Source organism: Zea mays, chromosome 8, assembly GCF_902167145.1.
Source record: "Zea mays cultivar B73 chromosome 8, Zm-B73-REFERENCE-NAM-5.0, whole genome shotgun sequence".
Lineage (NCBI taxonomy): Eukaryota > Viridiplantae > Streptophyta > Magnoliopsida > Poales > Poaceae > Zea > Zea mays.
Window position 1 is genome coordinate 176855751 of NC_050103.1, and position 27991 is coordinate 176883741.

The 27991-nt window shown below is 46.9% G+C and overlaps 2 protein-coding genes across 11 annotated transcripts; one reads left to right on the forward strand and one right to left on the reverse strand.

The window, feature by feature from the left end:
* Window positions 1-57: 57 nt before the first annotated feature.
* LOC100281426 (WRKY22 - superfamily of TFs having WRKY and zinc finger domains) lies at window positions 58-27991 on the reverse strand. Its single transcript, NM_001154344.2, has 3 exons — window positions 26834-27991; window positions 26449-26556; window positions 58-696 (listed from the first exon to the last, which is right to left on the reverse strand). The coding sequence occupies exons 1-3, from the start codon at window positions 26941-26943 to the stop codon at window positions 186-188; spliced, it is 729 nt and encodes a 242-aa protein (NP_001147816.2). The 5' UTR covers window positions 26944-27991; the 3' UTR covers window positions 58-185.
* Window positions 18117-24160, forward strand: LOC103636553 (clathrin heavy chain 1). 10 transcript variants are annotated; one of them, XM_035961945.1, is made up of 13 exons: window positions 18150-18442; window positions 18513-18585; window positions 19517-19683; window positions 20007-20181; window positions 20796-20863; window positions 21060-21161; window positions 21420-21556; window positions 21850-22493; window positions 22690-22860; window positions 22949-23134; window positions 23256-23378; window positions 23474-23584; window positions 23669-24160. In XM_035961945.1, the coding sequence occupies exons 8-13, from the start codon at window positions 22413-22415 to the stop codon at window positions 23834-23836; spliced, it is 840 nt and encodes a 279-aa protein (XP_035817838.1). In that variant the 5' UTR covers window positions 18150-18442; window positions 18513-18585; window positions 19517-19683; window positions 20007-20181; window positions 20796-20863; window positions 21060-21161; window positions 21420-21556; window positions 21850-22412; the 3' UTR covers window positions 23837-24160. The 10 variants fall into 10 exon arrangements, with proteins under 10 accessions (XP_035817839.1, XP_035817838.1, XP_020398455.1 ...); XM_020542869.2 differs by having other exon boundaries at window positions 18190-18442; window positions 21420-21551; XM_020542866.3 differs by having other exon boundaries at window positions 21420-22493.

Sequence of the window (27991 nt, forward strand, 5' to 3'; positions counted from 1 at the left end):
TGACAAAGGGAGTATATACGTATGGCTTCAAATGAAAATATATAGAGAGAGCTCCTATTAATTAAACAGAACAATTACATATATTATGGCAGTGCATATCCTAAAAGCCGCAGGACGGTTATGGATGTGTTTACTGTACTTTTAGGTTTATAGCTAATAGATAGATAATAGGTCAACCAGTCTGTTTATTCTATGAACCAACCTAAATCCAAAAGCTCGAACCATTGGGTCTCCAGTGGCTCGATGAAGTCTGTTTTCAGCTTATCGGACGATGCATGCAACAGTACGGGTGAAATCGAAGGGCTAGCCTCAATTCTGCTTCTGGGCATCCGAGCAGGTGTGTTCTCTTCGATGGCTGCATGCTGCCCGCCATCTAATGTTGCAACATCACAACCACTGATGGCCGTGAGCAAGGAGGAGATGATGGCATCATTCTCTTCTTCTATCAATTCGTGGCCACCGAAACATTGGGCCAGCTGGCTAGGTATTTCCACCTCTGCCTCTCTCAAAGAGGCATCGGCGATCTGCTGGATGTATATAGATGAAGCCATATAGTCTGAGACATGGGTGCTGCAACATGTGTGCTCATTTGTGTAGATTACCCGGAACAGTGGCGGATCCTGCGAATTGTTTTGCTCCACATGTTTGGTTGCTGGGCAGCCATGATCCTGGTGGTATGTACACCTATAGTAGCACCTGCATGGTAGATATCAAGAGTAGTTTAGCATCAAGAGTAGTTTGTTTGGCCAAACTTGCTACAGTCTAACTTTTTCTGTTTAAGCTCAGTTTTCCAATATGACTGACTAGACTTAAGTAAGTTGTGACGCAGTTAGCCACAAATCAAATAGATCTAGAGTTCACTTTTCCATGCCTTAGGTAAAATATTGCTTACAAAAGAAGTCGTCAACATGCATGTAAAAGCCAAAAAAACTTGACACATGAAAACTGGTTTACTAGCTCTAAACCCCATAAACAAACTTTACTAGTATAATTTGAAATGGAGGGAGCATATACGAAATCCAAAGAAAGTAAAATATTCCTACATGTGCTTTAAAATAAGAAAAATATTAGTTCCTGACTAAATCTAGATTCTCGACTACTAACTCAATAAATTTGACAAAAGAAAATTCCATTTCGTAAAACTTGCGTACGTAACAAGAGAAGTCTGTGTACACCACTACTCACACATGATTTGTACGTTTAATGCTGCTAATTACTGTTTTTTAAAAGAGTTGCACTCATATGTTAATCGTTATCTTTTTGCTAGTGTCAGATTGTCCTTTAGCTTGCTGCCAGAATTTACACCATTCTAAAGTTTCCATTTTCTATTTTAGTACCGTGTATGTAGACGTAAGGTTTCTTATTTAAGAGCTAAAACTCATGACTAACAAGTTGCTAAATAGCTATTGGTGCAAAAAATACTTTGGTCTCCAAACAGTTTCTAATATTTAGAGAGTATTTTAATTTTGAATCTAACTTTGGTCGGTCCATTTTTTTTCCCGGCCGATCTCTGGTGTCGGATGTCTCTGTCGGTGGCGTCATCATCAGCACAGTTGCAACAGCAAGTCTATTTAGAGGGCTATTAGAAAAACATTTTTCTGTTCACCTCTTGAATTTAAGATTTAAGAAGTTATTTAGAGAAATATTGGAGATGCTCTACATCCCTATGAATCCCAACGGTTTTCTAACTCTTTGGCGGAAATGACAAGTTTGGAAGAAGTTCATAAGGAAAAGCAACCTAGCTGGTCCCATGGACAAATTGAAGCCATTAAATAATATAATTGATTCTTCTCGAAACCTCACGATGTTCAATAATCCCAATTTTCACTTGTTGGTTGGGCTCGCATAAGCTGCAACAGTGTGATAAAGGATACACAGTGGATTGCTTTGAGAGGGGAGGGAGGCGTTGGGTTTTGGTATCAGTCAAAATGATGGTGGAAAGGGGGGGGGCTGCAAATTCAACCTTTTGCCATTTGTCTACATGATTTTTTGCACACTCCTGTGTAGAATCATTAAGGGTATATTTGTTTGGAATTATAATCTGCTTAGATTATATAATTTAATTTATTTTTAACTAAGTGTTAGTTCAAAATAAGCTAAATTATATATATATATATATTATAATTATAAATAAAAAGGCCCTAAATCATAGTGTGGACGACGATGATCCATCATACTTGTGTGCTAGTGTTATTAAATCGGACGAGCAATCCACCCTAGACCGTGATAAGGCACTTCGATACAGTTAGGTTTACTAGAAACAAGTAATGGCAGTTCGATCAAATTTGCGAACTAATGACAAATTTCCAATTTGGTTGGTAGAAAAGTCCGGCAAGTCAACGACTAAATCATGATTATTAGTTGTGTGATTAGGGGCCTGTGGATGACTAACCAGAAGGAGTGAAGGACTACCGATGCTTGAACAGTTGGGCTTAGTTTTGTCCATTAGGTTTTCAGGCTATGTTCTGGAATAGACTCTAGAATTCACGCTCGTGCCGTCGCAAGAGGAGCTAGAACCGCCAATTCTCATCCTTGCACCGTTGCACGGCCGGCTCACATGCATGCTGGCTGTCATCATCAAGCTGCTCACCGCTGGCTCCCACCAGATCCATCCATCCCTAAGCTGTCGCGGGTCGCCAAGCATATTCTGCCGAATTCGTTGTTCTCAAATGCAAAGGACGAGACTGTTAATAGATTCGTGCAGCATGATTACTCGACTAATCGAATCTAATTCTAACCGATGACTAATTAGTTGTCTGATAAGTGCTTACACGACCAGTTTTGATTATACTAACACCGTTCTCAAATATTTGTCGTCCGCTAGTTTATTTTCAAACTAAACCGTGATAAATAAAAAAGAACGGATGGAGTTCCATTTAATAACACTTTCCTTCTCAAAATATATTAGATTCACATTCCGTATGATTGGTTTCTTGGCTGGCTGCGTCCAGGCCCGTGGGATGCGTTGACCATAGCTGCGTGTTTGATTGTTTACCTGCATGGCACCGCCTCAGCCGGTATGCGTGGGTGCAGGCCAGGTCTAAAAAGCGCTCGTTCACCTGCATGCCCAGGGCGCTGGGAATCGGCCGTATCCCGCGGGACATGATTGGGCGAGCCTGCATGCGCTCGCGCATGCATCCAATCATACGAATTGTGTATTTTGTAATAAAATCTAGTCCTAGGCAGCAGGTCATTCATGTTGTGCCAACTTATTAGTTGGACCTACTAGTATATGGTATAATATAATGTATCGTCAATTGAATGGGAAAAAATCTAACCCTAGAATAGGGTTGGCAGAGTATTAATAGACCAAATAACTGGGCCAGGCCCATTACAAGAGACGGGTATCTAACACCCCCCGCAGGCACAACTCTATCCTGTACAGATGTTGAGACTGGATCGAAAGTCTAAAAATACACTCGACGGTAACCCCTTGGTGAAGATGTCGACGAACTGCTGCGTGGTGGGGACGCTGAGAACCCGAACGTCACCGATAGCGACACGCTCGCGGACGAAGTGCAGGTCGATCTCCACATGCTTCATGTGCTGATGCTGCACGGGGTTGGTGGAGAGGTAGACCGCGCTGACGTTGTTACAGTAGACGAGAGTGGCGCGCTGGAGGGGACTATGGAGCTCGTGGAGGAGCTGGCGCAGCCAGAAGGCCTCTGCCACGCCGTTGGCCACAACACGGTACTCGGCCTCAGCGCTGGAGCGAGAGACGACGGGCTGACGCTTGGTGGCCCAAGAGACGAGGTTGGCGCCCAGGAACACGGCGTAACCGGAGGTGGACCGGCGCGTGTCGGGGCAGCCAGCCCAGTCAGCGTCAGTGTAGACCACGAGCTCCGACGTCGGGGATGGTCGGAGAAGGAGGCCGTAGTCGAGGGAGCCGCGGAGGTAGCGCAGAATCCGCTTGAGCGCGGTGAGATTGGGCTCCCGCGGAGTGTGCATATGCAGGCACACCTGCTGGACGGCGTAGGCGATGTCGGGCCTGGAGAAGGTGAGGTACTGGAGCGCGCCGGTGAGGCTCCGGTAGGACGTCGCGTCGGCGACCGGGGGCCCGTCGTCCTCAGAGAGCTTCGCCTGAGTGTCGACAGGCGTGGAGCAGGGCTTGCAGTCAGACATGCCAGCCCGCTCCAGGATGTCGATGGCGTACTGGCGCTGGTGGAGGAAGAGACCCTGAGGTCGGCGCTCAGCGGTGATGCCGAGAAAGTGGTGTAGGGGCCCCAGGTCCTTCATCGCGAACTCCCGCTGAAGGGCGACGATCGTGCGGTGTAGAAGGTCGGCGGTGGATGCCGTGAGCACAATATCGTCGACGTAGAGCAGGAGGTAGACGGTGTCGTCGCCGCGCCGGTAGATGAACAGGGACGTGTCCGACTTGGCCTCAACGAAGCCGATGGAGGACAGGTAGGAGGCAAAGCGACTGTACCATGCCCGTGGCGCCTGCTTGAGGCCGTACAGAGACCGGTTCAGCCGCAGATCAGATCCGGACGGTCAGCATCGACGAAGCCGGTGGGCTGGCTGCAGTAGACAGTCTCCGTCAGAGTGCCATGGAGGAAGGCATTCTTGACATCGAGCTGATGGATCGCCCAGTCGCGAGAGAGGGCGAGGGAGAGGACAACGCGAACAGTGGCGAACTTGACGACGGGGCTGAAGGTCTCGTCGTAGTCCACTCCGGGGCGCTATGTGAAGCCCCGAAGGACCCAACGGGCCTTGTAGCGGTCGAGGGAGCCATCCGAGGTCAGCTTGTGGCGAAATAGCCACTTGCCGGTGACCACGTTGGTGCCTGGTGGACACGGCACCAGGTCCCAGGTGTGGTTGGCCAAGAGGGCCGCGTACTCCTCCATAGCACGACGCCAATGTGGGTCGGCGAGGGCAGTGCGAACGGAGGAGGGCACCGGGGAAGCGTCGGGTGGAGTGCTGGACGTGTCAGCTGCCAGGATCAGCCGGTCGACGGGGCGAAGGACGCCAGCGACACGCCGAGTCACCATCGGGTGGACGTGTCCGGGGTCGCGGTGGATGGCGACCGGGTGGTGTACGGACGACTCGGAGCGGACTGCCGGAACGTCGAGAGCGGCGGGTGTGGCCGGCTCGCGGCGGTGATAGACGACGGCGGGGTCGGCGAAGCGGGTCGTGCTCGTCGACGGGCCCGAGTCGGGGGGGGGGCGAGGTAGTGGCGTGGCCGTGGCGGTGATAGACGAGCGTGGGGTTGGTGAAGCGAGCCGGGTTCGACGGGGCCGCGCGTGGCGCAGGCGGGGTCGACGGGGCCGCGCGTGGCGCAGGCAGGATCGATGGGGCCGCGTGTGGCGCAGGCGTGGTCGACGGGGTCGCGCGTGGCGCAGGCGGGGTCGACGGAGCCGCGCGTGGCGCAGGCAGGATCGATGGGGCCGCGCATGGCGCAGGCATGATCGACGTGGCCACGCGTGGCGCATGCGGGGTCGACGGGGCCGCGCGTGGTGCGGAAATGGGCACGTGCTATGGCGTCGTGGCTGCACGAGGAGCAGGTAACGGCGCAAGACGGGGCGCCAGGGGTAGGGGGAACCGGGTCGGACTTGAGGAGGGAGTCAAGATCGGTGGGTGGGGTGGAGCCTGCAAGGGGAAACACATCTTCGTCGAAGACGACGTGACGAGAGATGATGATGCGGTGGGAGGTGAGGTCCAGGCACCGATACCCCTTATGGTCAGGGGAGTAGCCGAGGAAGAGGCAGCGAGTGGAGCGAGGAGAAAGCTTGTTAGGGGCGGTAGCGGAAATGTTAGGGTAGCAGGCACAGCCGAACACGCGCAGGTGGTCATAGGAAGGGGTTGTGTCGTATAGGGCGAAGTGAGGTGTAGGGTGGCTCACCGCCTTCGAGGGAAGACGGTTGAGGAGATGCGTGGCGGTATGAAGGGCCTCTGCCCAGTAGGTGGCAGGGAGAGACGCCTGAAAGAGAAGGCAGCGAATCATGTTGGTGGTGGTGCGAATCATGCCCTCGGCCCGGCCGTTCTGAGCAGAGGTGTAGGGACACGAGAGACGCAACTGGATGCCGTGAGTGAGGAAGAATGAACGGGAGGCGTTGTTGTCGAACTCGCGGCCATTGTCGCACTGCAGGGCACGAACCGGGTGCCGGAACTGGGTGGATACCCAGGCGAAGAAGTGAGTGAGGGTGGTGAACGTGTCGGACTTCAGCCGAAGGGGAAGTCCAAAGGAAATGGGAGTAGTCGTCCAGAATGACTAGGTAGTATTTGTAGCCGGAGAGGCTAAGGACAGGAGACGTCCAGAGATCACAGTGGACAAGATCAAAGGCCTGAACAACCCTAAACGTGGAGGTGGAAAAAGGAAGACCGGAGTGACGGCCAAGCTGACAAGCATGACAGAGGTGCTCAGAATAGGCTCGAGTATATGATATGTCAGAGTGGCCGGCAAGCTGGGACATGACGTCAGGTCCAGGGTGCCCGAGGCAACGGTGCCAAATGGCGGAGGAGGTGGTGGTAGTAGCAAGAGCATGTGATGTGGTGGTAGTAGTAAGGGCGAGAGATGAGGCTACTCTGGTGTGGGGAGTGGTGGGCAAGTGAAGGGAATAGAGGGGGCCGGAGCTGTCACAGCGAGCGAGCACAACATGTGTGGGAAGGTGGCGTATGGTGAGACCCCAGGGGTCAAACTCCATAGAGCACTGGTTGTCACTAGTGAAGCGACGAACCGAGAGGAGGGGATGAGTCAGGCCAGGAGCAACAAGGACGTCGTTAAGGCAGAATGGTCCTGGAAGAACCGATGCACCTACTGAGGTGACCGGGAGGGTGGAACCGTTGCCAACGACGATGGAGGAAGGATGTGAGGGGTGTGGTGGATGGGAGTGGAGTAACGAACTAGTTGTGGGGGTAGTGTGGAAGGAGGCCCTGGAGTCAACCACCCAATCGGTGGTGGGAGGGGGAGGTGGTGGCGGCAAAGGTACGGTGTGAGCGGAGAGGGCTAAAGAAGGTGCCCCGATAGAGGCGCTAGGGAGGGAGGGATATGACATGGACTCAACCGCTAGGGAGGCGATCGCAGCACATGGGAAGACAAGCGGTCCAGGCACGTGACGGTCCGCCTGAGGGTGAATCTCGATGCAGTCCCAGAGAATAGGGTTCCAGACTGGATCGAAAGACACGAACATGCCCCGGATGAGCTGGCCGTTGTGGAGGAGGGCACGCACAATCACAGGAGCGACGGGCGAGGTAAAGCTCATGTACGGTGGGGGTGACGCCATGGAAGCGGTGTGGGTGGGGACAACACTGGTAGGAGAAGCGCAGCTGCGCGAGTAGCGAGGAGGGCCGTCCAGAAGGGCGCACGCTGCTAGTAGGATCGAGTCGGGCGGCTTTGCTGGGAGATGGGGCCGACAGCGCCTGACCGCAAGTGAAGAGGAGGCCGCAGCGGGGAGTGCTCGCGGCAGGGAGAAGGGCGGCAGGGGACCAGCGACCGACAGGAGCGAGGGGAGGAGGCCGACTGGACGCCGGCCGACGGAGAAGGGGGAGAAGCGGGCTGGGACGGATCCGGCGGCGCTGGCACGGAGGGAGACAGATCCGGCGGCGCTGGCGCAGAGGAAGACAGATCCGGCGGTGCAGGCACGATGGGAGGGGGTTCGGCAGCGCGGGCGCGACAGAACAGGGCGCGCGCGGGACCGGCGGCTGGAGGAGACGGCGCAGGTGCGCGGTCCGGTGGGAGCAGAGGGAGGCGGCCGACGCAGTCAGGAGTTGGCCGACGGCAACCCTGAAGAGAGGGAGAAGGCGCGGAGTCGCGTCGGGGCGCGGGCGTGAGGCGGCCGGGCGCGCGGGATTGGCGCGGTCGGCCTTGGGCGGCGTTATGGCGCGGCGGCTGCAGGGGCGTCTGTCCGGCCGGTGCTCGGGGCGGCGCGCGGCCCTGGCTGGGCGGCTTCCTGGCGCGGCGGCTGGAGGGGCGTCGGGTCCGGCCGGCGCGCGGCCCTGGCGGCTGGAGGCGCGAGGCTGGGAGGCCAGGGAGCGGCGCCTTCGGCGCGCTCCGGGCAGGGGACGATGGCGCCTAGGGGAGCGCGGCACGCGGCGGCGCGGCAGGGAGAAGAGAGAGGAGAAAAAAAACTACAGTGGCTCTGGTACCAAGTTGAATGGGAAAAAACCTAACCCTAGAATAGGGTTGGCAGTGTATTAATAGACTGAAAGGGAATTAGGCTTATACCTAGTTCCTAAATAATTTTGGTGGTTGAATTGCCCAACACAAATCTTTGGACTAACTTGTTTGCCTAAGTGTATAGATTATACAGGTGTAAAAGGTTCACACTTAGCCAATATAAAGACCAAGTTTTGGATTCAACAAAGGAGCAACAAGGCAACCGAAGGCACCTCTGGCTGAAGGCACCGGACTGTCCGGTGTGCACCGGACAGTGTCCGGTGCGCCCAGAGGACTCCAACTCCAACTCTTCGCCCTCGGGAATTCTCGGAAGCCGGCGCGCTATAATTCACCGGACTGTCCGGTGTGCACCGGACATGTCCGGTGCTCCAAGGAAGCGCGGTCTCCGGAACTCGCCAGCCTCGGGTTCGTGCGGCAGCCGCTCCGCTAAAATTCACCGGACTGTCCGGTGTGCACCGGACTGTCCGGTGTACCAGCGGAGCAACGGCTCTTTTCGGCGCCAACGGCTCCCTGCGGTGCATTTAATGCGCGTGCAGCGCGCGCAGACGTCAGACATGCCCATACCGGTGCACCGGACATCAAACAGTACATGTCCGGTGTGCACCGGACACCCAGGGGGGCCCAGAAGTCAGAAGCTCCAACGGTCAGAATCCAACGGCAGTGATGACGTGGCAGGGGCACCGGACTGTCCGGTGTGCACCGGACTGTCCGGTGCGCCATCGAGCAGACGCCTCCAGCCAACGGTCAAGTTTGGTGGTTGGGGCTATAAATACCCCAACCACCCCACCATTCATTGAATCCAAGTTTTCCACTTCTCAACTACTACAAGAGCTCTAGCATTCAATTCTAGACACACCAAAGAGATCAAATCCTCTCCAATTCCACACAAAGCCCTAGTGACTAGTGAGAGTGATTTGCCGTGTTCATTTGAGCTCTTGCGCTTGGATTGCTTCTTTTCTTTCTCACTTGTTTTTGAGATCACAACTCCATTGTAATCAAGGCAAGAGGCACCAATTGTGTGGTGGCCCTTGCGGGGAAGTTTTGTTCCCGGCTTTGATTTGAGAAGAGAAGCTCACTCGGTCCGAGGGACCGTTTGAGAGAGGGAAGGGTTGAAAGAGACCCGGCCTTTGTGGCCTCCTCAACGGGGAGTAGGTTTGCAAGAACCGAACCTCGGTAAAACAAATCTCCGTGTCTCTCTTGCTTATTCGCTTGGGATTTGTTTTGCGCCCTCTCTCGCGGACTCGTTTATATTTCTAACGCTAACCCGGCTTGTAGTTGTGTTTATATTTGTAAATTTCAGTTTCGCCCTATTCACCCCCCTCTAGGCGACTATCAATTGGTATCAGAACCCGGTGCTTCATTAGAGCCTAACCGCTCGAAGTGATGTCGGGAGATCACGCCAAGAAGGAGATGGAGACCGGCGAAAAGCCCACTACAAGCCAAGGGAGCACTTCATCGGAAGAGTCCCGCACCAAGAGGAAGGAGAAGAAGAAGATCTCCTCCAACAAAGGGAAGGAGAAGAAATTTTCTTCTCATCACAAAGAGAAGATAGAAAAATCTTCTTCCCACAAGCCGCATCGGAGCGGTGACAAGCACAAGAGGATGAGGAAGGTGGTCTACTACGAGACCGACACTTCATCACCATCCACCTCCGGCTCCGACGCGGCATCCGTCACTTCTAAGCGCCAAGAGCGCAAGAAGTATAGTAAGATCCCCCTACGCTACTCTCGCATTTCAAAGCATACACCTTTACTTTCCGTCCCATTAGGCAAACCACCAACTTTTGATGGTGAAGATTATGCTAGGTGGAGCGATTTAATGCGATTTCATCTAACCTCGCTCCACAAAGGTATATGGGATGTTGTTGAGTTTGGTGCGCAGGTACCGTCAATAGGGGATCAAGACTATGATGAGGATGAGGTGGCCCAAATCGAGCACTTCAACTCACAAGCCACAACAATTCTCCTCGCCTCACTAAGTAGAGAGGAATATAACAAAGTACAAGGGTTGAAGAACGCCAAGGAGGTTTGGGATGTACTCAAAACCGCGCACGAGGGAGACGAGCTCACCAAAATCACCAAGCGGGAAACGATCGAGGGGGAGCTCGGTCGGTTCCGGCTTCACAAAGGGGAGGAGCCACAACACATGTACAACCGGCTCAAGACCTTGGTGAACCAAGTGCGCAACCTCGGGAGCAAGAAGTGGGACGATCACGAAGTGGTAAATGTTATTTTAAGATCTCTCATTTTTCTTAATCCCACTCAAGTTCAATTGATTCGTGGTAATCCTAGATATACTAAAATGACCCCCGAGGAAGTCATCGGGCATTTTGTAAGTTTTGAGTGCATGATAGAAGGCTCGAGGAAAATCAACGAGCTTGGCGACTCATCCGAAGCCCAACCCGTTGCATTCAAGGCAACACCAAGTCGACAACCAATAGACGCCTCCAAGCTTGACAATGAGGAGATGGCACTCGTCATCAAGAGCTTCCGCCAAATCCTCAAGCAAAGGAGGGGGAAAGACTACAAGTCCCGCTCCAAGAAGGTTTGCTACAAGTGTGGTAAGCCCGGTCATTTTATTGCTAAATGTCCTATATCTAGTGACAGTGACCGAGGCGACGACAAGAAGGGGAGAAGAAAGGAGAAGAAGAGGTACTACAAGAAGAAGGGCGGCGATGCCCATGTTTGTCGGGAATGGGATTCCGACGAAAGCTCAAGCGACTCCTCCGACGACGAGGACGCCGCCAACATCGCCGTCACCAAGGGACTCCTCTTCCCCAACGTCGGACACAAGTGCCTCATGGCAAAGGACGGCAAACGGAAAAAGGTTAAATCTAACTCCTCCACTAAATATGAATCTTCTAGTGATGATAATGCTAGTGATGAGGAGGATAATTTGCGTTCCCTTTTTGCCAACCTTAACATAGCTCAAAAAGAAAAATTAAATGAATTAGTTAGTGCTATTCATGAAAAGGATGACCTTTTGGACTCCCAAGAGGATTGTCTAATTAAAGAAAACAAGAAACATGTTAAGGTTAAAAAGGCTTATGCTCTAGAAGTAGAAAAATGTAAAAAATTATCTAGTGAGCTAAGTACTTGCCGTGAGATGATCGACAACCTTAGAAATGAAAATGCTAGTTTAAATGCTAAGGTTGATTCTCATGTTTGTAATGTTTCAATTCCCAATCCTAGAGATAATAATGATGATTTGCTTGCTAGGATTGAAGAATTAAACATTTCTCTTGCTAGCCTTAGATTAGAGAATGAAAATTTGATTGCTAAGGCCAAAGATTTTGATGTTTGCAAAGTTACAATTGCCGATCTTAGAGATAAGAATGATATACTTCATGCTAAGATTGTGGAACTTAATTCTTGCAAACCCTCTACATCTATCGTTGAGCATGTATCTATTTGTACTAGATGTAGAGATGTTGATCTTAACGCTATTCATGATCATATGGCTTTAATTAAACAACAAAATGATCATATAGCAAAACTAGATGCTAAAATTGCTGAGCATAACTTAGAAAATGAAAAATTTAAATTTGCTAGAAGTATGCTCTATAATGGGAGACGCCCTGACATTAAGGATGGCATTGGCTTCCAAAGGGGAGACAATGTCAAACTTAATGCCCCTCCAAAGAACTTATCTAACTTTGTTAAGGGCAAGGCTCCCATGCCTCAGGATAACGAGGGTTACATTTTGTACCCTGCCGGCTATCCCGAGAGCAAAATTAGAAAGATTCATTCTAGGAAGTCTCACTCTGGCCCTAATCATGCTTATATGTATAAGGGTGAGACATCTAGTTCTAGGCAACCAACCCATGCTAAGTTGCCTAAGAAGAAAATTCCTAATGCATCAAATGATCATGATATTTCATTTAAGACTTTTGATGCATCTTATGTTTTGACTAACAAATCCGGCAAGGTAGTTGCCAAGTTTGTTGGGGGCAAACACAAGGGTTCCAAGACTTGTGTTTGGGTACCCAAAGTTCTTGTTTCTAATGCCAAAGGACCCAAAACAGTTTGGGTACCTAAAGTCAAGAACTAAATTTATTTTGTAGGTTTATGCATCCGGGGGCTCAAGTTGGATACTCGACAGCGGGTGCACAAACCACATGACAGGGGAGAAAAGGATGTTCTCCTCATATGAGAAAAACCAAGATCCCCAACGAGCTATCACATTCGGGGATGGAAATCAAGGTTTGGTCAAAGGATTGGGTAAAATTGCTATATCTCCTGACCATTCTATTTCCAATGTTTTTCTTGTAGATTCTTTAGATTACAACTTGCTTTCTGTTTCTCAATTATGTCAAATGGGCTACAACTGTCTTTTTACTGATGTAGGTGTCACTGTCTTTAGAAGAAGTGATGATTCAATAGCATTTAAGGGAGTGTTAGAGGGTCAGCTATACCTGGTAGATTTTGATAGAGCTGAACTCGACACTTGCTTAATTGCTAAGACTAACATGGGTTGGCTCTGGCACCGCCGACTAGCCCATGTTGGGATGAAGAATCTTCACAAGCTTCTAAAGGGAGAGCACATTTTAGGATTAACAAATGTTCATTTTGAGAAAGACAGGATTTGTAGCGCATGCCAGGCAGGGAAGCAAGTTGGAGCTCATCATCCACACAAGAACATCATGACGACCGACAGGGCGCTTGAGCTACTCCACATGGATCTATTCGGCCCGATTGCTTACTTAAGCATCGGCGGGAGTAAGTATTGTCTTGTAATAGTGGATGATTATTCTCGCTTCACTTGGGTATTCTTTTTACAGGAAAAATCTCAAACCCAAGAGACCTTAAAGGGATTCTTGAGACGGGCTCAAAATGAGTTCGGCTTAAGGATCAAGAAAATAAGAAGCGACAACGGGACGGAGTTCAAGAACTCTCAAATTGAAGGCTTCCTTGAGGAGGAGGGCATCAAGCATGAGTTCTCTTCTCCCTACACGCCTCAACAAAATGGTGTAGTGGAGAGGAAGAATCGAACTCTTTTGGACATGGCAAGAACCATGCTTGATGAGTACAAGACACCGGACCGGTTTTGGGCCGAAGCGGTCAACACCGCCTGCTACGCCATCAACCGGTTATATCTTCACCGAATCCTCAAGAAGACATCATATGAACTCCTAACCGGTAAAAAGCCCAACATTTCATACTTTAGAGTTTTTGGTAGCAAATGCTTTATTCTTGTTAAAAGAGGTAGAAAATCTAAATTTGCTCCTAAAACTGTAGAAGGCTTTTTACTTGGTTATGACTCAAACACAAGGGCATATAGGGTCTTTAACAAGTCCACTGGACTAGTTGAAGTCTCATGTGACGTTGTGTTTGATGAAACTAACGGCTCTCAAGTAGAGCAAGTTGATCTTGATGAGATAGGTAATGAAGAGGCTCCATGCATAGCGCTAAGGAACATGTCCATTGGGGATGTGTGTCCTAAGGAATCCGAAGAGCCTCCAAGTGCACAAGATCAACCATCCTCCTCCATGCAAGCATCTCCACCAACTCAAAATGAGGATGAGGCTCAAGTTGATGAAGGGCAAAATCAAGAAGATGAGCCACCTCAAGATAATGGCAATGATCAAGGGGGAGATGAAAATAATCAAGAAAAGGAGGATGAGGAAGAACCAAGACCGCCACACCCAAGAGTCCACCAAGCAATACAAAGAGATCACCCCGTCGACACCATCCTCGGCGACATTCATAAGGGGGTAACTACTCGATCTCGGGTTGCACATTTCTGTGAGCATTACTCTTTCGTTTCCTCTATTGAGCCACACAGGATAGAGGAAGCACTTCAAGATTCGGATTGGGTGGTGGCAATGCAAGAGGAGCTCAACAATTTCACGAGGAATGAGGTATGGCATTTAGTTCCACATCCTAACCAAAATGTTGTAGGAACCAAATGGGTCTTCCGCAACAAGCAAGATGAGCATGGTGTGGTGACAAGGAACAAAGCTCGACTCGTGGCCAAAGGGTATTCACAAGTCGAAGGTTTGGATTTCGGTGAAACCTATGCACCCGTAGCTAGGCTTGAGTCAATTCGCATATTATTGGCCTATGCTACTTACCATGGCTTTAAGCTTTATCAAATGGACGTGAAAAGTGCCTTCCTCAATGGACCAATCAAGGAAGAGGTCTATGTTGAGCAACCTCCCGGCTTTGAAGACAGTGAGTACCCTAACCATGTCTATAGGCTCTCTAAGGCGCTTTATGGGCTCAAGCAAGCCCCAAGAGCATGGTATGAATGCCTAAGAGATTTCCTTATTGCTAATGGCTTCAAAGTCGGCAAGGCCGATCCTACTCTATTCACTAAAACTCTTGACAATGATTTGATTGTATGCCAAATTTATGTTGATGATATCATATTTGGGTCTACTAACGAATCTACTTGTGAGGAATTTAGTAGGATCATGACACAGAAGTTCGAGATGTCTATGATGGGGGAGTTGAAGTATTTTCTAGGATTCCAAGTGAAGCAACTCCAAGAAGGCACCTTCATCAGCCAAACAAAGTACACTCAAGACATTCTAACCAAGTTTGGGATGAAGGATGCCAAACCCATCAAGACACCCATGGGAACAAATGGGCATCTCGACCTCGACACGGGAGGTAAGTCCGTGGATCAAAAGGTATACCGGTCGATGATAGGTTCATTACTCTATTTATGTGCATCTCGACCGGATATTATGCTTTCCGTATGCATGTGTGCAAGATTCCAAGCCGACCCTAAGGAAGCTCACCTTACGGCCGTAAAATGAATCTTGAGATATTTGGCTTATACACCTAAGTTTGGGCTTTGGTACCCACGGGGATCCACTTTTGATTTGATTGGTTATTCGGATGCCGATTGGGCAGGGTGTAAGCTTAATAGGAAGAGCACATCGGGGACTTGCCAGTTCTTGGGAAGATCCTTGGTGTCTTGGGCTTCAAAGAAGCAAAATTCGGTCGCTCTTTCCACCGCCGAGGCCGAGTACATTGCCGCAGGCCATTGTTGCGCGCAATTGCTTTGGATGAGGCAAACCCTGCGGGACTACGGTTACAAGTTAACCAAAGTCCCTTTGCTATGTGATAATGAGAGTGCAATCAAAATGGCCGACAATCCCGTCGAGCATAGCCGCACTAAACACATAGCCATTCGGTATCATTTTCTTAGGGATCACCAACAAAAGGGAGATATCGAGATTTCTTACATTAACACTAAAGATCAATTAGCCGATATCTTTACCAAGCCTCTTGATGAACAATCTTTTAACAAACTTAGGCATGAGCTCAATATTCTTGATTCTAGAAATTTCTTTTGCTAGCTTGCACACATAGCTCATTTTGAATACCTTTGATTATATCTCTTTTATATACTATTTCTAATGTGTTTTCAAGTCTATTTCAAACCAAGTCATAGGTATATTGAAAGGGAATTGGAGTCTTCGGCAAAGACAAAGGCTTCCACTCCGTAACTCATACTTCGCCATCACTCCAAGCATCTCTCTATTCCTTGGGGAGAAATGAGAATTCAAAGCAAAAGGACTTCGTCTTTGGTATAATCTTAACTCATTTACTTATGACCAAAGGGGAAGAAAGTACCTGAGGGCTCTAATGATCCCGTTTTTGGCGATTCATGCCAAAAAGGGGGAGAAATGAGCCCAAAGCAAAAGGACCGCACCACCACCACCAATTTCAAAAACTTAGTGCTTTCCAAGAGTATTTATCAAATGGTATCCTATTATGTTCAAAAGGGGGAGAAAGTAGTATTTCAAAAATGGTATATCAAAACCCTCTTGAACACTAAGAGGAGTATCTCATTTAGGGGGAGTTTTGTTTAGTCAAAGGAAAAGCATTTTGAAACAGGGGGAGAAAATTTCAAATCTTGAAAATGCTTTGCAAACTCTTATTCATTTACCTTTGACTATTTGCAAAAGATCTTTGAAATGAATTTACAAAAAAAAAATATTTGCAAAAACAAAACATGTGGTGCAAACGTGGTCCAAAATACTAAATAAGAAAGAAACATTCCATGCATATCTTGTAAGTAGTTTTATTGGCTAAATTCCAAGCAACCTTTACACTTACATCATGCAAACTAGTTCAATTATGCACTTCTATATTTGCTTTGGTTTGTGTTGGCATCAATCACCAAAAAGGGGGAGATTGAAAGGGAATTAGGCTTATACCTAGTTCCTAAATAATTTTGGTGGTTGAATTGCCCAACACAAATCTTTGGACTAACTTGTTTGCCTAAGTGTATAGATTATACAGGTGTAAAAGGTTCACACTTAGCCAATATAAAGACCAAGTTTTGGATTCAACAAAGGAGCAACAAGGCAACCGAAGGCACCTCTGGCTGAAGGCACCGGACTGTCCGGTGTGCACCGGACAGTGTCCGGTGCGCCCAGAGGACTCCAACTCCAACTCTTCGCCCTCGGGAATTCTCGGAAGCCGGCGCGCTATAATTCACCGGACTGTCCGGTGTGCACCGGACATGTCCGGTGCTCCAAGGAAGCGCGGTCTCCGGAACTCGCCAGCCTCGGGTTCGTGCGGCAGCCGCTCCGCTAAAATTCACCGGACTGTCCGGTGTGCACCGGACTGTCCGGTGTACCAGCGGAGCAACGGCTCTTTTCGGCGCCAACGGCTCCCTGCGGTGCATTTAATGCGCGTGCAGCGCGCGCAGACGTCAGACATGCCCATACCGGTGCACCGGACATCAAACAGTACATGTCCGGTGTGCACCGGACACCCAGGGGGGCCCAGAAGTCAGAAGCTCCAACGGTCAGAATCCAACGGCAGTGATGACGTGGCAGGGGCACCGGACTGTCCGGTGTGCACCGGACTGTCCGGTGCGCCATCGAGCAGACGCCTCCAGCCAACGGTCAAGTTTGGTGGTTGGGGCTATAAATACCCCAACCACCCCACCATTCATTGAATCCAAGTTTTCCACTTCTCAACTACTACAAGAGCTCTAGCATTCAATTCTAGACACACTAAAGAGATCAAATCCTCTCCAATTCCACACAAAGCCCTAGTGACTAGTGAGAGTGATTTGCCGTGTTCATTTGAGCTCTTGCGCTTGGATTGCTTCTTTTCTTTCTCACTTGTTTTTGAGATCACAACTCCATTGTAATCAAGGCAAGAGGCACCAATTGTGTGGTGGCCCTTGCGGGGAAGTTTTGTTCCCGGCTTTGATTTGAGAAGAGAAGCTCACTCGGTCCGAGGGACCGTTTGAGAGAGGGAAGGGTTGAAAGAGACCCGGCCTTTGTGGCCTCCTCAACGGGGAGTAGGTTTGCAAGAACCGAACCTCGGTAAAACAAATCTTCGTGTCTCTCTTGCTTATTCGCTTGGGATTTGTTTTGCGCCCTCTCTCGTGGACTCGTTTATATTTCTAACGCTAACCCGGCTTGTAGTTGTGTTTATATTTGTAAATTTCAGTTTCGCCCTATTCACCCCCCCTCTAGGCGACTATCATAGACCAAATAACTGGGCCAGGCCCATTACAAGAGACGGGTATCTAACATCGTCAATCATCCTTATAGAAAAAATACTATATCACCAACCGTTGTAAAAAAGAAAAACAAACAAATAGCAGAACCATGGTTTACTGAAAAGCAAGTTGGGTCTGGAGAGAACTAAATACCAAACCCATGGTTATGCAATCTGCATGCTAATTAGTTAGGAAACTAACTCGTATTCTGCACTAATACACAGTGCACAAAAGCAGTGTGTGCAATGATTCCCTCAGCTTATGGCGCTTAGCTCTTTCCTCTTCCCCACCTTGGGTTTATTAATCCAGTTCTTAGAAATCCCCATTCTGGCATGTGACTTTTGGCTACACGACAACATAGAGGTAAGCGCTGCAGCCTGAGTAGAACCGGCTGTTAGCGGGAAGACAGCAACCTAATCTATACTACCTATTAAGGCTCTAAGGGGTAGGCTGCCTCCCCTGGTTCTGCCTTCCATGAATCTACGCCGTCCATCTATATCATCAAATCTACACCGTCCGTCCGTGCGCTTCGTCGCCCCGCCTGATCCGCCAACATCCCACGTCCGTTCGTGCGCCCCGACCCCCCGCCTCACCGGCTCACCCGCCCTCGCTCAAACCGCGCTCGCTCGCCCACCCTGCAACCCTAGCCTCACCTGCCTCCGCCGCCCGCCATGGCCAGCCCTGGAAATCTTGCCCGCGAGATGCGCCGCCCTCTACCACGAAACCTCATCGTCCCCTGCCCAAACGTCGTCCCTGTCCACATCACCGCCCGCCCGCGATTACCGTCGGAAATCTCATCGACGAGATGCCCCTCCCCCAGCGCGCGCAACGGCCTCCGCTCGTGATGGCCGGGTCCGTGAATGCCGCAAGTGCCCCCTATATATATATACCTTCCCAACCTCAGTTCTTATTATCTCGACAGCGGCGAAGCGGACGACGAAAGAGGAGGAGGAGCAAGAGGCGGAGCGGTTTCCCACATCGAGCTTGTGACCATGGTGAGCGCGACACCCCTCCGTTCCTCATCGTTGCTCTGCCCGCGCATGGTTTCGTGTAGATCTGGGTTGTCGCGTCGTCGTCTTTGTTTGGCCGGCCGTAGAGCCCCCGCTCTAGGTGCATCTACCTCCTTCTCGATTTCGTTCTTGCCCCCGTCACCTTCCTTTTCTTCTTCCCCAAGTTCGACCGTCGCGCTCACCCTTAGGTAGCCCACCACGTTCGACCGTGCGGCCGCCGCTGAGGTCTCCTATATTAGGAGGTGCTCTCGCTCTTGGAAAGAGCAAGACCATGCCGGGCGAGCTGACTTCATGAACCGGCGAGCCCCCCTCGACGATATCGACAACCTTGTTAGTGTCCGCCCAGTCGAAGGGTACGAACAAATCCAATCACCTTTCTTCTTTCCCATTTTGTTGCCTGTTGTCTTGTATCTTCGCCAGGACAAGTACAATGTAGCAGCAATTGTTGGTTACAGCAAAGGCGGATTATGTGCATTGTTTTCGTTGCGTGTTCCGTCAGATTCATGTCATGTTAAGCCCAACGTCCAAAAGAGTTTGTCCAGTTTTTGAACAAAACTTGCAATGCGATTACATACAAGTCAAACATAAAGAAACATTTCCTGTATTTTGGTGCATTGATGCATAACCATGTATGCCATGAGTCCTATTCAGAATAGGAAACTGTGATGCGATCAACTGGCAATCAATTGCATCTATCAGGTTAATTTTCATGTTGTTATATGCCTTTTTTGTTAATGAATTTCTTTGATAAAAATCTTTAAAGAGGGGCTCTGTTATCCTTATACGCAAGAGAAAAAAATCTTTGTCTCACAGAAAGCAAGCCATAGCTGCCCGGATATCCTTCTCATGCCATTTACCCTGAAACTGTTACCCATTTGGAAATTTGGTTGTTACCTTTGTATCTCTTTTTCGTCAGGTGGAGACGTGGTGGTTCTATATATGCCTCTATCTACAAGGATGTCCCCATGATGGTTAGCCTGTCTGGTCGGTTTCATCTGGAGAGAGGCATTGAAGAGCGCCTAGGCAAAGAGTTTATGGATAGAATAAACAAAGAAGGCTACATCGATGTCACAAGCAAATCAGGTATGGGAACATGTCTGACCTATATTGAACACTACGCTACACAAATAATATCTTCTGCCTATAGCTTATTTACCTTTCATGTGCATCTAATAAATGCTTATCTGTTGTGACCTAGGAAAGGTTTTGTATAGAGTAAAGAGAGCTTGATGGAAAGACTAAGCAATGATATGCATGCAACGAGCCTTTTCCATCAGCAAAGAGTTCAGCTTATCAGTATTAGCTTATTTAGGCATAACTTTCCCCTCATGCTAATTACCAACCAAGCGTCCAATTTATAGCAGTACACCATATTGATGCTAATTATTACCAGACTTTATTCCCAGGTTCTTTACAATTCATGGTTCAGCTGACTTGATCATACGAGTGGAAGATGCGTACGAGTTTGCATGGCTTATACCAAACTACATGTTGCATGTCATCGAGGGAGCAAATCACTGCTACACTGCTCACTGTAGAGAACATTCTGATGACGTAGTAGAAGCCATCACATCCAGTGAGGTATGTATAGACAAATAGCAACTCGCCTTAGATGCTTGGGAATGTGTTTCAGCTATGATGATTGACTAGAACTCGCCTTCTGCTAAATTAATGTTTATTGTCTAGATGTTTCTTTCATAGAGTTTGAGAACGTATTTTTGGAACAATGACCAACACCATTTCACGTTCATGCGTATCTACTCTTTGGCATATAGGCTTGTGGTTAAAACCAGTCCACTCTAAGTTCATTGATGATGGGTAATAGCTATGAGATCTGAGGGACAAGGTTAAGTATTTTTAGAAATTAGATAACTGTTTACATGATTCAATTTTGTTTATCTGTTGTCCTAATCAAGTGTTGTTGAGTAGAGAGATTCCTTGAAAAGAATCACTTTTTAAACTAGCAATAAAATTGACATGACTGGTCCACTTATATCTTACTGTTATATTCATATTTCAAAACTATACTAGGGTAGGTAAACTGCCGACCCAAAACCAAACATGAACCTACGTAGGCAGGGAATCACTCAAGCAAAGCCCTTAAGTTAGCAGTCCTTAACAGTCCTCTTACAGTTTCTTCTCCAGTCTTGGATTGTTTCAGCAACTAAAGTCAGTGATTTCTTCTTTGTCTACAGGAATGCTATGGCTTAATGCCCTAATCTTTATATTCCTCTTCTTATATCTGCACTTCCATGGACACTAGGTGACACTAAATTCACAAGATGTCTTCATTGATATAAGAAACCCTGATGCACAAAACTTGGAACTCGATAGATATTTGTGCTCTAATTTTATTATTGCATTTACATTTTTTGGTTATAGTATTAACGTCTAATATCAAAGGACTGCTATTGTGGGGGGCTCTAATGGCATTTCTTATATTGACAACATGTCTTCAGTGATATCTCAAAGTAGTGCAAAGGGAGAGTTACCAAGTTGATCAGTTTTTTTCTAGAAATTTCACTACAGCCGGTTATAGCTGCCAATGAACGTGCATTTAGGTAATCATCTCTAGCTAAAAATATCTACTGTACTTATCATGTGGCTCCGTTTTTTATTGGTTACTCATGGAGATAGCATTGTGTTAATTGTGTCAGATTTCCATAAGAGTGTACATAACTGATATATATAATGGGTACTTGATACAACCATATATTGTAAAGTATATCATCATATTGGCTCTCATCTTATATCACACTACATTCTTAAGATGGATCATAGTGTTCATTTGTCTGAAGATTTATGTGATGTTTTAACAGATTCAAGAAATGGAGGTGATACTTCGAATGAGGCCCATAAAAGGAATTCTATAGATGGCAACAATAAACAAACAAGTGAATTGGATGCATTCATCTACAAGAGTCTTGAGGGCATCCAAGATCAAGAATTCTGTAATGTATTTTAGTTGCCTCCTGAAAAGGCTATTATTCTTTTACTACCATAATGTATTGTTTTGTTGTAGGAAATGGGAAAATTTCCAACAACTTTTATCTATTTGTTGCATTGTGCCTATTCGATTGTTAGCCAATCAATCTGTTGAGAAACCCGACATACGATCCAGGCTTGCAGTCGACCATATAAGTTGTACATCATTAGTGGGGGCACATTCTGTTACTCCATTTCTCTTGTGCATCAGGGTTTCTTATATGGCTGTTGTTGCTGATTTCAGTCACCTTCACCTTCTCACAGGCGGTTTCTTATATGGCTGTTGTTGCTGATTTCAGTCACCTTCACCTTCTCACAGGATGCTGCTCAGCTAGGCAGATTCACCTTCACCTTCTGTTACTCAATTTCTGCTTGCCTTCATTATTACTCATACTCTTTTTTGTTTTTTATTTAAATACTTATAAATAAGCAGTACATATGTGAGTATAAAGCAGGGATACTCATAAATAAGCAGTACATCGATAGTTATGTGGTACAACATAAAAATATAATTATGTAGTACTAAGTCATGAAAAAATAATCCCAACTCCAAGGATGTTACCGATGATATTTTCTTTGTTGCTGCAATTTATATTATGACATATTATCTTGAAGTATAAAGCAGGGATATTGGTTTCTTCTCTTGAATACAAATGGGCTATAGTTGATAAAATTGATTAACTGATTTGTGACTATGAAGCTGACTGATTTGTGTTTCCTTGTTTTGTTGGCTTCACGGAGTGTCCTTTTGATCTTAAAGAAGCAATATCAAGTATCTGTTTTGCTGCTCCAAGATGTGCAGATCTACTAAAACTGTTACAACTTAAATGATCTTTGCAACTAAATATGGGAAGGAATTTGTTGCTGCAGCTTCAGAGTTGATGCCTGATTGCAGGGTCAATCGTCAGGTTATATGACACTTTGAATTTGAACTAATTTAACCTTGTGCAGATAATTGAACTACTCTCTGTCCGTCCTCCTATTGATGCAAAGTTGAAACTGATGAAAGAAATAGCTGAGGAACATATTCCTGTAGTGCACTTTGAATAGAAGCCCTATTTCAATTCCATCCCAAAAATCTGATTCTTGTTGCTCTTTGGACAGGCTGGTCAGTTGCATCTTGTGAAACCATATATGGTTGCAGTTCAGAGTAACAATGTCTCTGCCGTGAATGAAGCCTTGAATGAACTTTATGTCGAAGATGAGGACTACGAGAGACTCCGTGAATCAGTTGACATGCATGACAACTTTGACCAGATTGGTCTTGCCCAGAAGGTAAAATAAAAATAAAATAGCCAGACAGTCGTGCAATTCCTATCGCTACCGCTTTTAATTTAATAACATGTGTTAATTTATTGAGCAGCTTGAGAAGCATGAATTGCTGGAGATGAGGAGGATCGCCGCCTACATTTACAAGAAGGCTGGCAGGTGGAAGCAGTCGATTGCTCTATCGAAGAAAGACAACATGTACAAGGACTGCATGGAGACATGCTCACAATCTGGCGACCGTGAACTGTCAGAGGACTTGCTCGTGTATTTCATTAAGCAGGTTTGGTTCGAACCCATTGTATTGGCTGATGATATGGGAGTAGCTAATTCAATACTATATACAGCAAAAGGCGTATGCTTGCATTCTGATTAGTAAACACATCCAATCATATGTAATGCAGGGTAAGAAAGAATGTTTTGCTTCTTGCCTCTTCATTTGCTACGACCTGATCCGGCCGGATGTCGCTCTTGAGCTTGCATGGATGAACAACATGGTGGACTTTGCCTTCCCGTACCTGTTACAGGTACGTAGTAATTTCTGTCCATGTTCGTGTCGACGTCTATTTACATATAGTTACCATAGTAACATCCCTACTGTGCTATGTGACTGTGTGCGCAGTTCATTCGTGAATACACTAGCAAGGTGGATGATTTAGTGAAGGACAAGATCGAGTCGCAGAAGGAAGAAAGAGCTAAGGAGAAGGAGGAGAAAGACCTTGCGACTCAGCAGGTAAACCTAAAACCGCGCTCGCGTGTGTTTTGTTTCCGTGCTGAGGCATTGACATGACAAGTTGCATTCTTATGCGATGTGCAGAACATGTATGCACAGCTGCTTCCTCTCGCTTTGCCAGCGCCGCCAATGCCTGGCATGGGTGGCCCTCCACCTCCGATGGGTGGAATGGGCATGCCTCCCATGGCCGGGATGGGTATGCCGCCGATGGGCCCTGGTCCGATGCCAGCATTCGGAATGGGAGGCTACTGAATTGTGGTTTTGCAGGGAGCTTAGATGATGATGTGAATTGTTCCATTGCAAGCATAAGTGGAACCTCATTGGAGCTGTACATGGTTTACAGTTTGGGAAATCAATATTCTTTATTGTACCAGGAAATTTTTTTTGGGTGAGTCAGTGAAATCAGCCTGACCCATAGTTTGAGAAGCGGAACCTATGATATGTTTTACAATGGGATCGGAAATAGGATGATTAGGTTGTTTCAGCATGAGCTATTGAAAGCTGGTACCATGTGTATGTATAGTGGTGTGATAAAATCTTTTGCGTGTCGATAGACAAATGTATGTTTCTTTGTTACGACCTGTTAATCTATATATTAGCCCGACTTGTAGTTCAAATGTCCTACATTATTTTCTTCTAGCTTCTCCATCTTGGAGTTCAATCAATCAGTCATACTATATTTACTAAATTCAATGGCTATGTTCTATATCTCGAGCATAGAGTCTAGACATGTATCTTTGTAGACATGGCTAAGCGGTCACGCAAGGCGCGGCTGGGCTCTTTCGCTTCGATACTGCACCGCCAGGCTTGGCCGTGACCCGTGAAGGTGCATAAAAAAGGGTGATGGCCCTCGTGTGCGAGCAATATACATCTAGCGCACCGCGTTGCGCAAAACATTCTGTCTTCCTAACGGCAAGGTTTGCAGTGAAGGTAATAACATTCAGAAGTCCATTGTTAAGGTTGGTACCCGTGAGAACTAGAATACAGAGCCAGCCAAATTCTGCAGGCATCTTTGAATGGATGGATGGATTAGACCATTCTTTCCATGCTTGCTGTCAATTTTGCGAGGAATCTTTGTCGCTTGGCGTGAGTCTTTCTGAAGGGGACTGTTGTCGAGAGTTGAGTAATACCACTGCAACAGGTTTGGTTTTGCAGACCCGGATAGCGTCATGCTCCACGGTTAGTTTTTGGTTGCCTCCATCGAACAGTTCAACAATTCCTCCAGGCTTTACATGAAGACACATGCTGATGAAAGGAAGAACCACTCTGTCGCTGAGATTCAGAGCTTAGACTCTTTAGAGTGTGCATTTTGATGAGAATCTGCTATATTCTGAATGTCACCCACACCCCAGCCTTCACCTGTGCTGACTAATGAGCCCTGCAGTAATGTGTCATTGAAGGATGTGGTTGAGTTTCCTTGTTCTGTTCTTGTAGGAACCACGTGCCGACAGGGCTGTGTCTGTACATGTTAATGGGTTGTTTGTAAGTAGAGCTGTTCATATATTTATTTTTTCTTCTTCGTCGGTATTGTGTAATGGGGTGATTTGCAGACAACATGTCAGGCGTAGCTCTGTAGTCTGTACAGAAAAAGAAGGTTTGCTTTTTTGTTTGCTTGGTGTTGTATGTAACATTGACTCGTCATATACTACTAGGTAGGTGCCCGTGCGATGCCACGTAACATAAATTGCGAACCTCCAATGGACTTCATTTGAGACAAGTGATGCCCAAGAAAATGGGGGTAAACTGACACAGCTATCACTTGTATTACTTGCCCTATGCGCGGAAGAATCTGACACAACTATCACCCATGAAGATTTCCGGTTAACTTGTGGAACCAGACTTCATTTGAGACAAGACAACAATACCAGTGTTGAGCTTGCCACTCGGCCATGGCACACGCGAGAACACGGGATGATCAAGTAAGAACTGAACAGAATGCACTAATACAAAACGCTGGCTTGCATTCGCTTCCTTGCTCCACAGGAAGCATAACTGATATACAAATCGAGAACACTGTTATATGTAAAACTTCTCGATTTGCCACATAGTTTATCGTGGTTTTATACGTTCCCGTTGCAACGCACGGACACTCTCCTAGTCAATCATAAATGTACATGCACCAGATTTCTTTCTATTGTACACCCAGACAGATTTGCCACTGAACTACGTTTATGTGACAGAAAGCCAGCTTTCAGGCTTTAGAAGATGAGCTAACCAAACCAGATCAAACACGTGTATTATATACAGCTTAGGTCTTGTTCGGTTATTACTATTCCACGTGGATTGAATGCAACTGGAAAAAAAATATGAAAGGTTTTGACTTGTTTAGGATTGAAACTCAATTAATTTCACCCAATCCATATGGATTAAGAGCAAAACGAACAAGTCCTAATACAACACGCTAGACTGATCACATGTATTATAGTTAATTTAGGCAGGGGACACATCTTCACTAATAACATCTCTGTCTTTTTTAAGCTCTTCTTGGATCCTTTGTATATTCTATATTAGGAAGCTTCTGCAAGACCCAGAGAGCGTGGCCCAGTTGGAAGTTGGAACATGTGTGATTATATCTGGATAAGTTCTATTTCAGCTGAGGAGCATCGATGCTAATAATTAGCATAGGTAGTAGTTCTTATGTAATGAGTTGCCAGACTTCAACATAATTAACATATTACACGAGTCTGTACCTATTAACTCCACTGATTAGAAAATGCAATATAAAAGAATGCAAGATAAAAGACTGAGGTCTTGTTTGGAACATGGGGAAAAAATTATTCCTTTGTTTTTCGTGTGAAAAACTGAACTGTTTCCTTTGAAGTTCCTACGTTCCAAACAGACTCTGAATGATTAATTAGACATACCTTGGGTAGGTACTTCCCCGGATCATCTTCTGTCCGTATTTTCTCCACTGGTAGCCATCGTGATACGGAGCGTATGTGTACTCAGTTCTTGTGCTAATGCGAACTTTCCTGCTTTCACGAAAGCACCGTTAATAGCTTGAAAACATGACCAGAAACAAAATGAATAGCACAAGTAGTAAGAACTAGGCACATCATGTGGAGCAAAATAGATAACTGGGAAGTGCACAGAGCAAACTGTTTTTCCTTCTAATTAAGCATAATTTCATTTCGAGTTTGATCACAGACTTATCCCTGTTTAGTGTGTGTGTGTCAGTGTGTGTGTGTGTGTAGTGTGCAGTGCACATACTTATCCCTGTTTAGCATATATGACATGATTTAGACTTACTTCTTAGCATGCGCCTGCGCATAACTGCTGCAATCCTGCACCAGCCTTTTAGGGGTTCGTCCATTAGAGCAGTCGCAAGAGCTGTCCATGTAGTCACCCCTCTTAGCCATGACGGCCGGCTGGCCTCCTGCAACGTACGTCGTCTTCGAACTGATGGATATGGCCTCTCAGCAAATTACCTTGCAATTGCAGAGCTAGCTCCCAATGGATTCCCGGCAATTAAAGCTGAGCCCTAAATTGGCTGGTGTGAAGTGGAGAAGATGAGTTTTATTCTCCTTGTCTAGTGCTGCAGACGAGCAACAGCCTGTAGAGGCGTAGAGCTCATATATGCACCAGAGAAGCTTGACCTGGAGGCTGGAGTTGGTGACTTGGTGGTGCATGTTTGCTTCTATAATTTTAAACCTGCGCTTTAAATCTAATAACCGTGTTTTGGACTTTTGAACTCAACTAACATGGCAACATGTATGCAACGTGACATGCATGGACATGGTTGCACTTGTTCAGGTCACTTAGGGTAAAAGAAAGGCATAAGTACTTAAGTAGCATATCGTTGTCTTTTATTCTTGCAACAGTAGAGACCTTATCTCAAGATTAACATATCAGCACCTCAGGCCTACTTAGGCCATCTCCAACAGGCCGTATAAACGGCCGTGCAAAATACTATTTTGCATTGTAGATTGCACTGTTTACAGAGTGTAGTTTTAGTTTGAAATAGAAAGTGAAATAGTGAGTGAGATAGAGAGTCTGTTGAAGATAGTCTTATGTGAATAATTGTAAGGTTGCCTTTTTATAAGATGCATATGGGTAGATGAATGGACATCTTAGGTTACCAGTTCTTTCTCGTCGGTCGTTAAAACTTCTAGATATGTACAAATTAGGGTGACAAATGTCATGTTCTTGGACCTTGGTGATGGTGATATCTACGATATTATCTTATAAACCCATAAGTAAACAACACCCTTCTATAAACACGAGGAGAAGCACACAATACTTTCCATTGGTATTGTAGCTAATATAGTTTCTTTGAGTTCTTGATTTTGAGCCAAAGAGACTGTTGAACTGAACTTCTACATCGATATTTGCAACGCACTATATTATCTTAGCAATCATGCACCATTCAAGGCACAAGCATTAGAAGTTTCTGAAGCTCAACCAAAG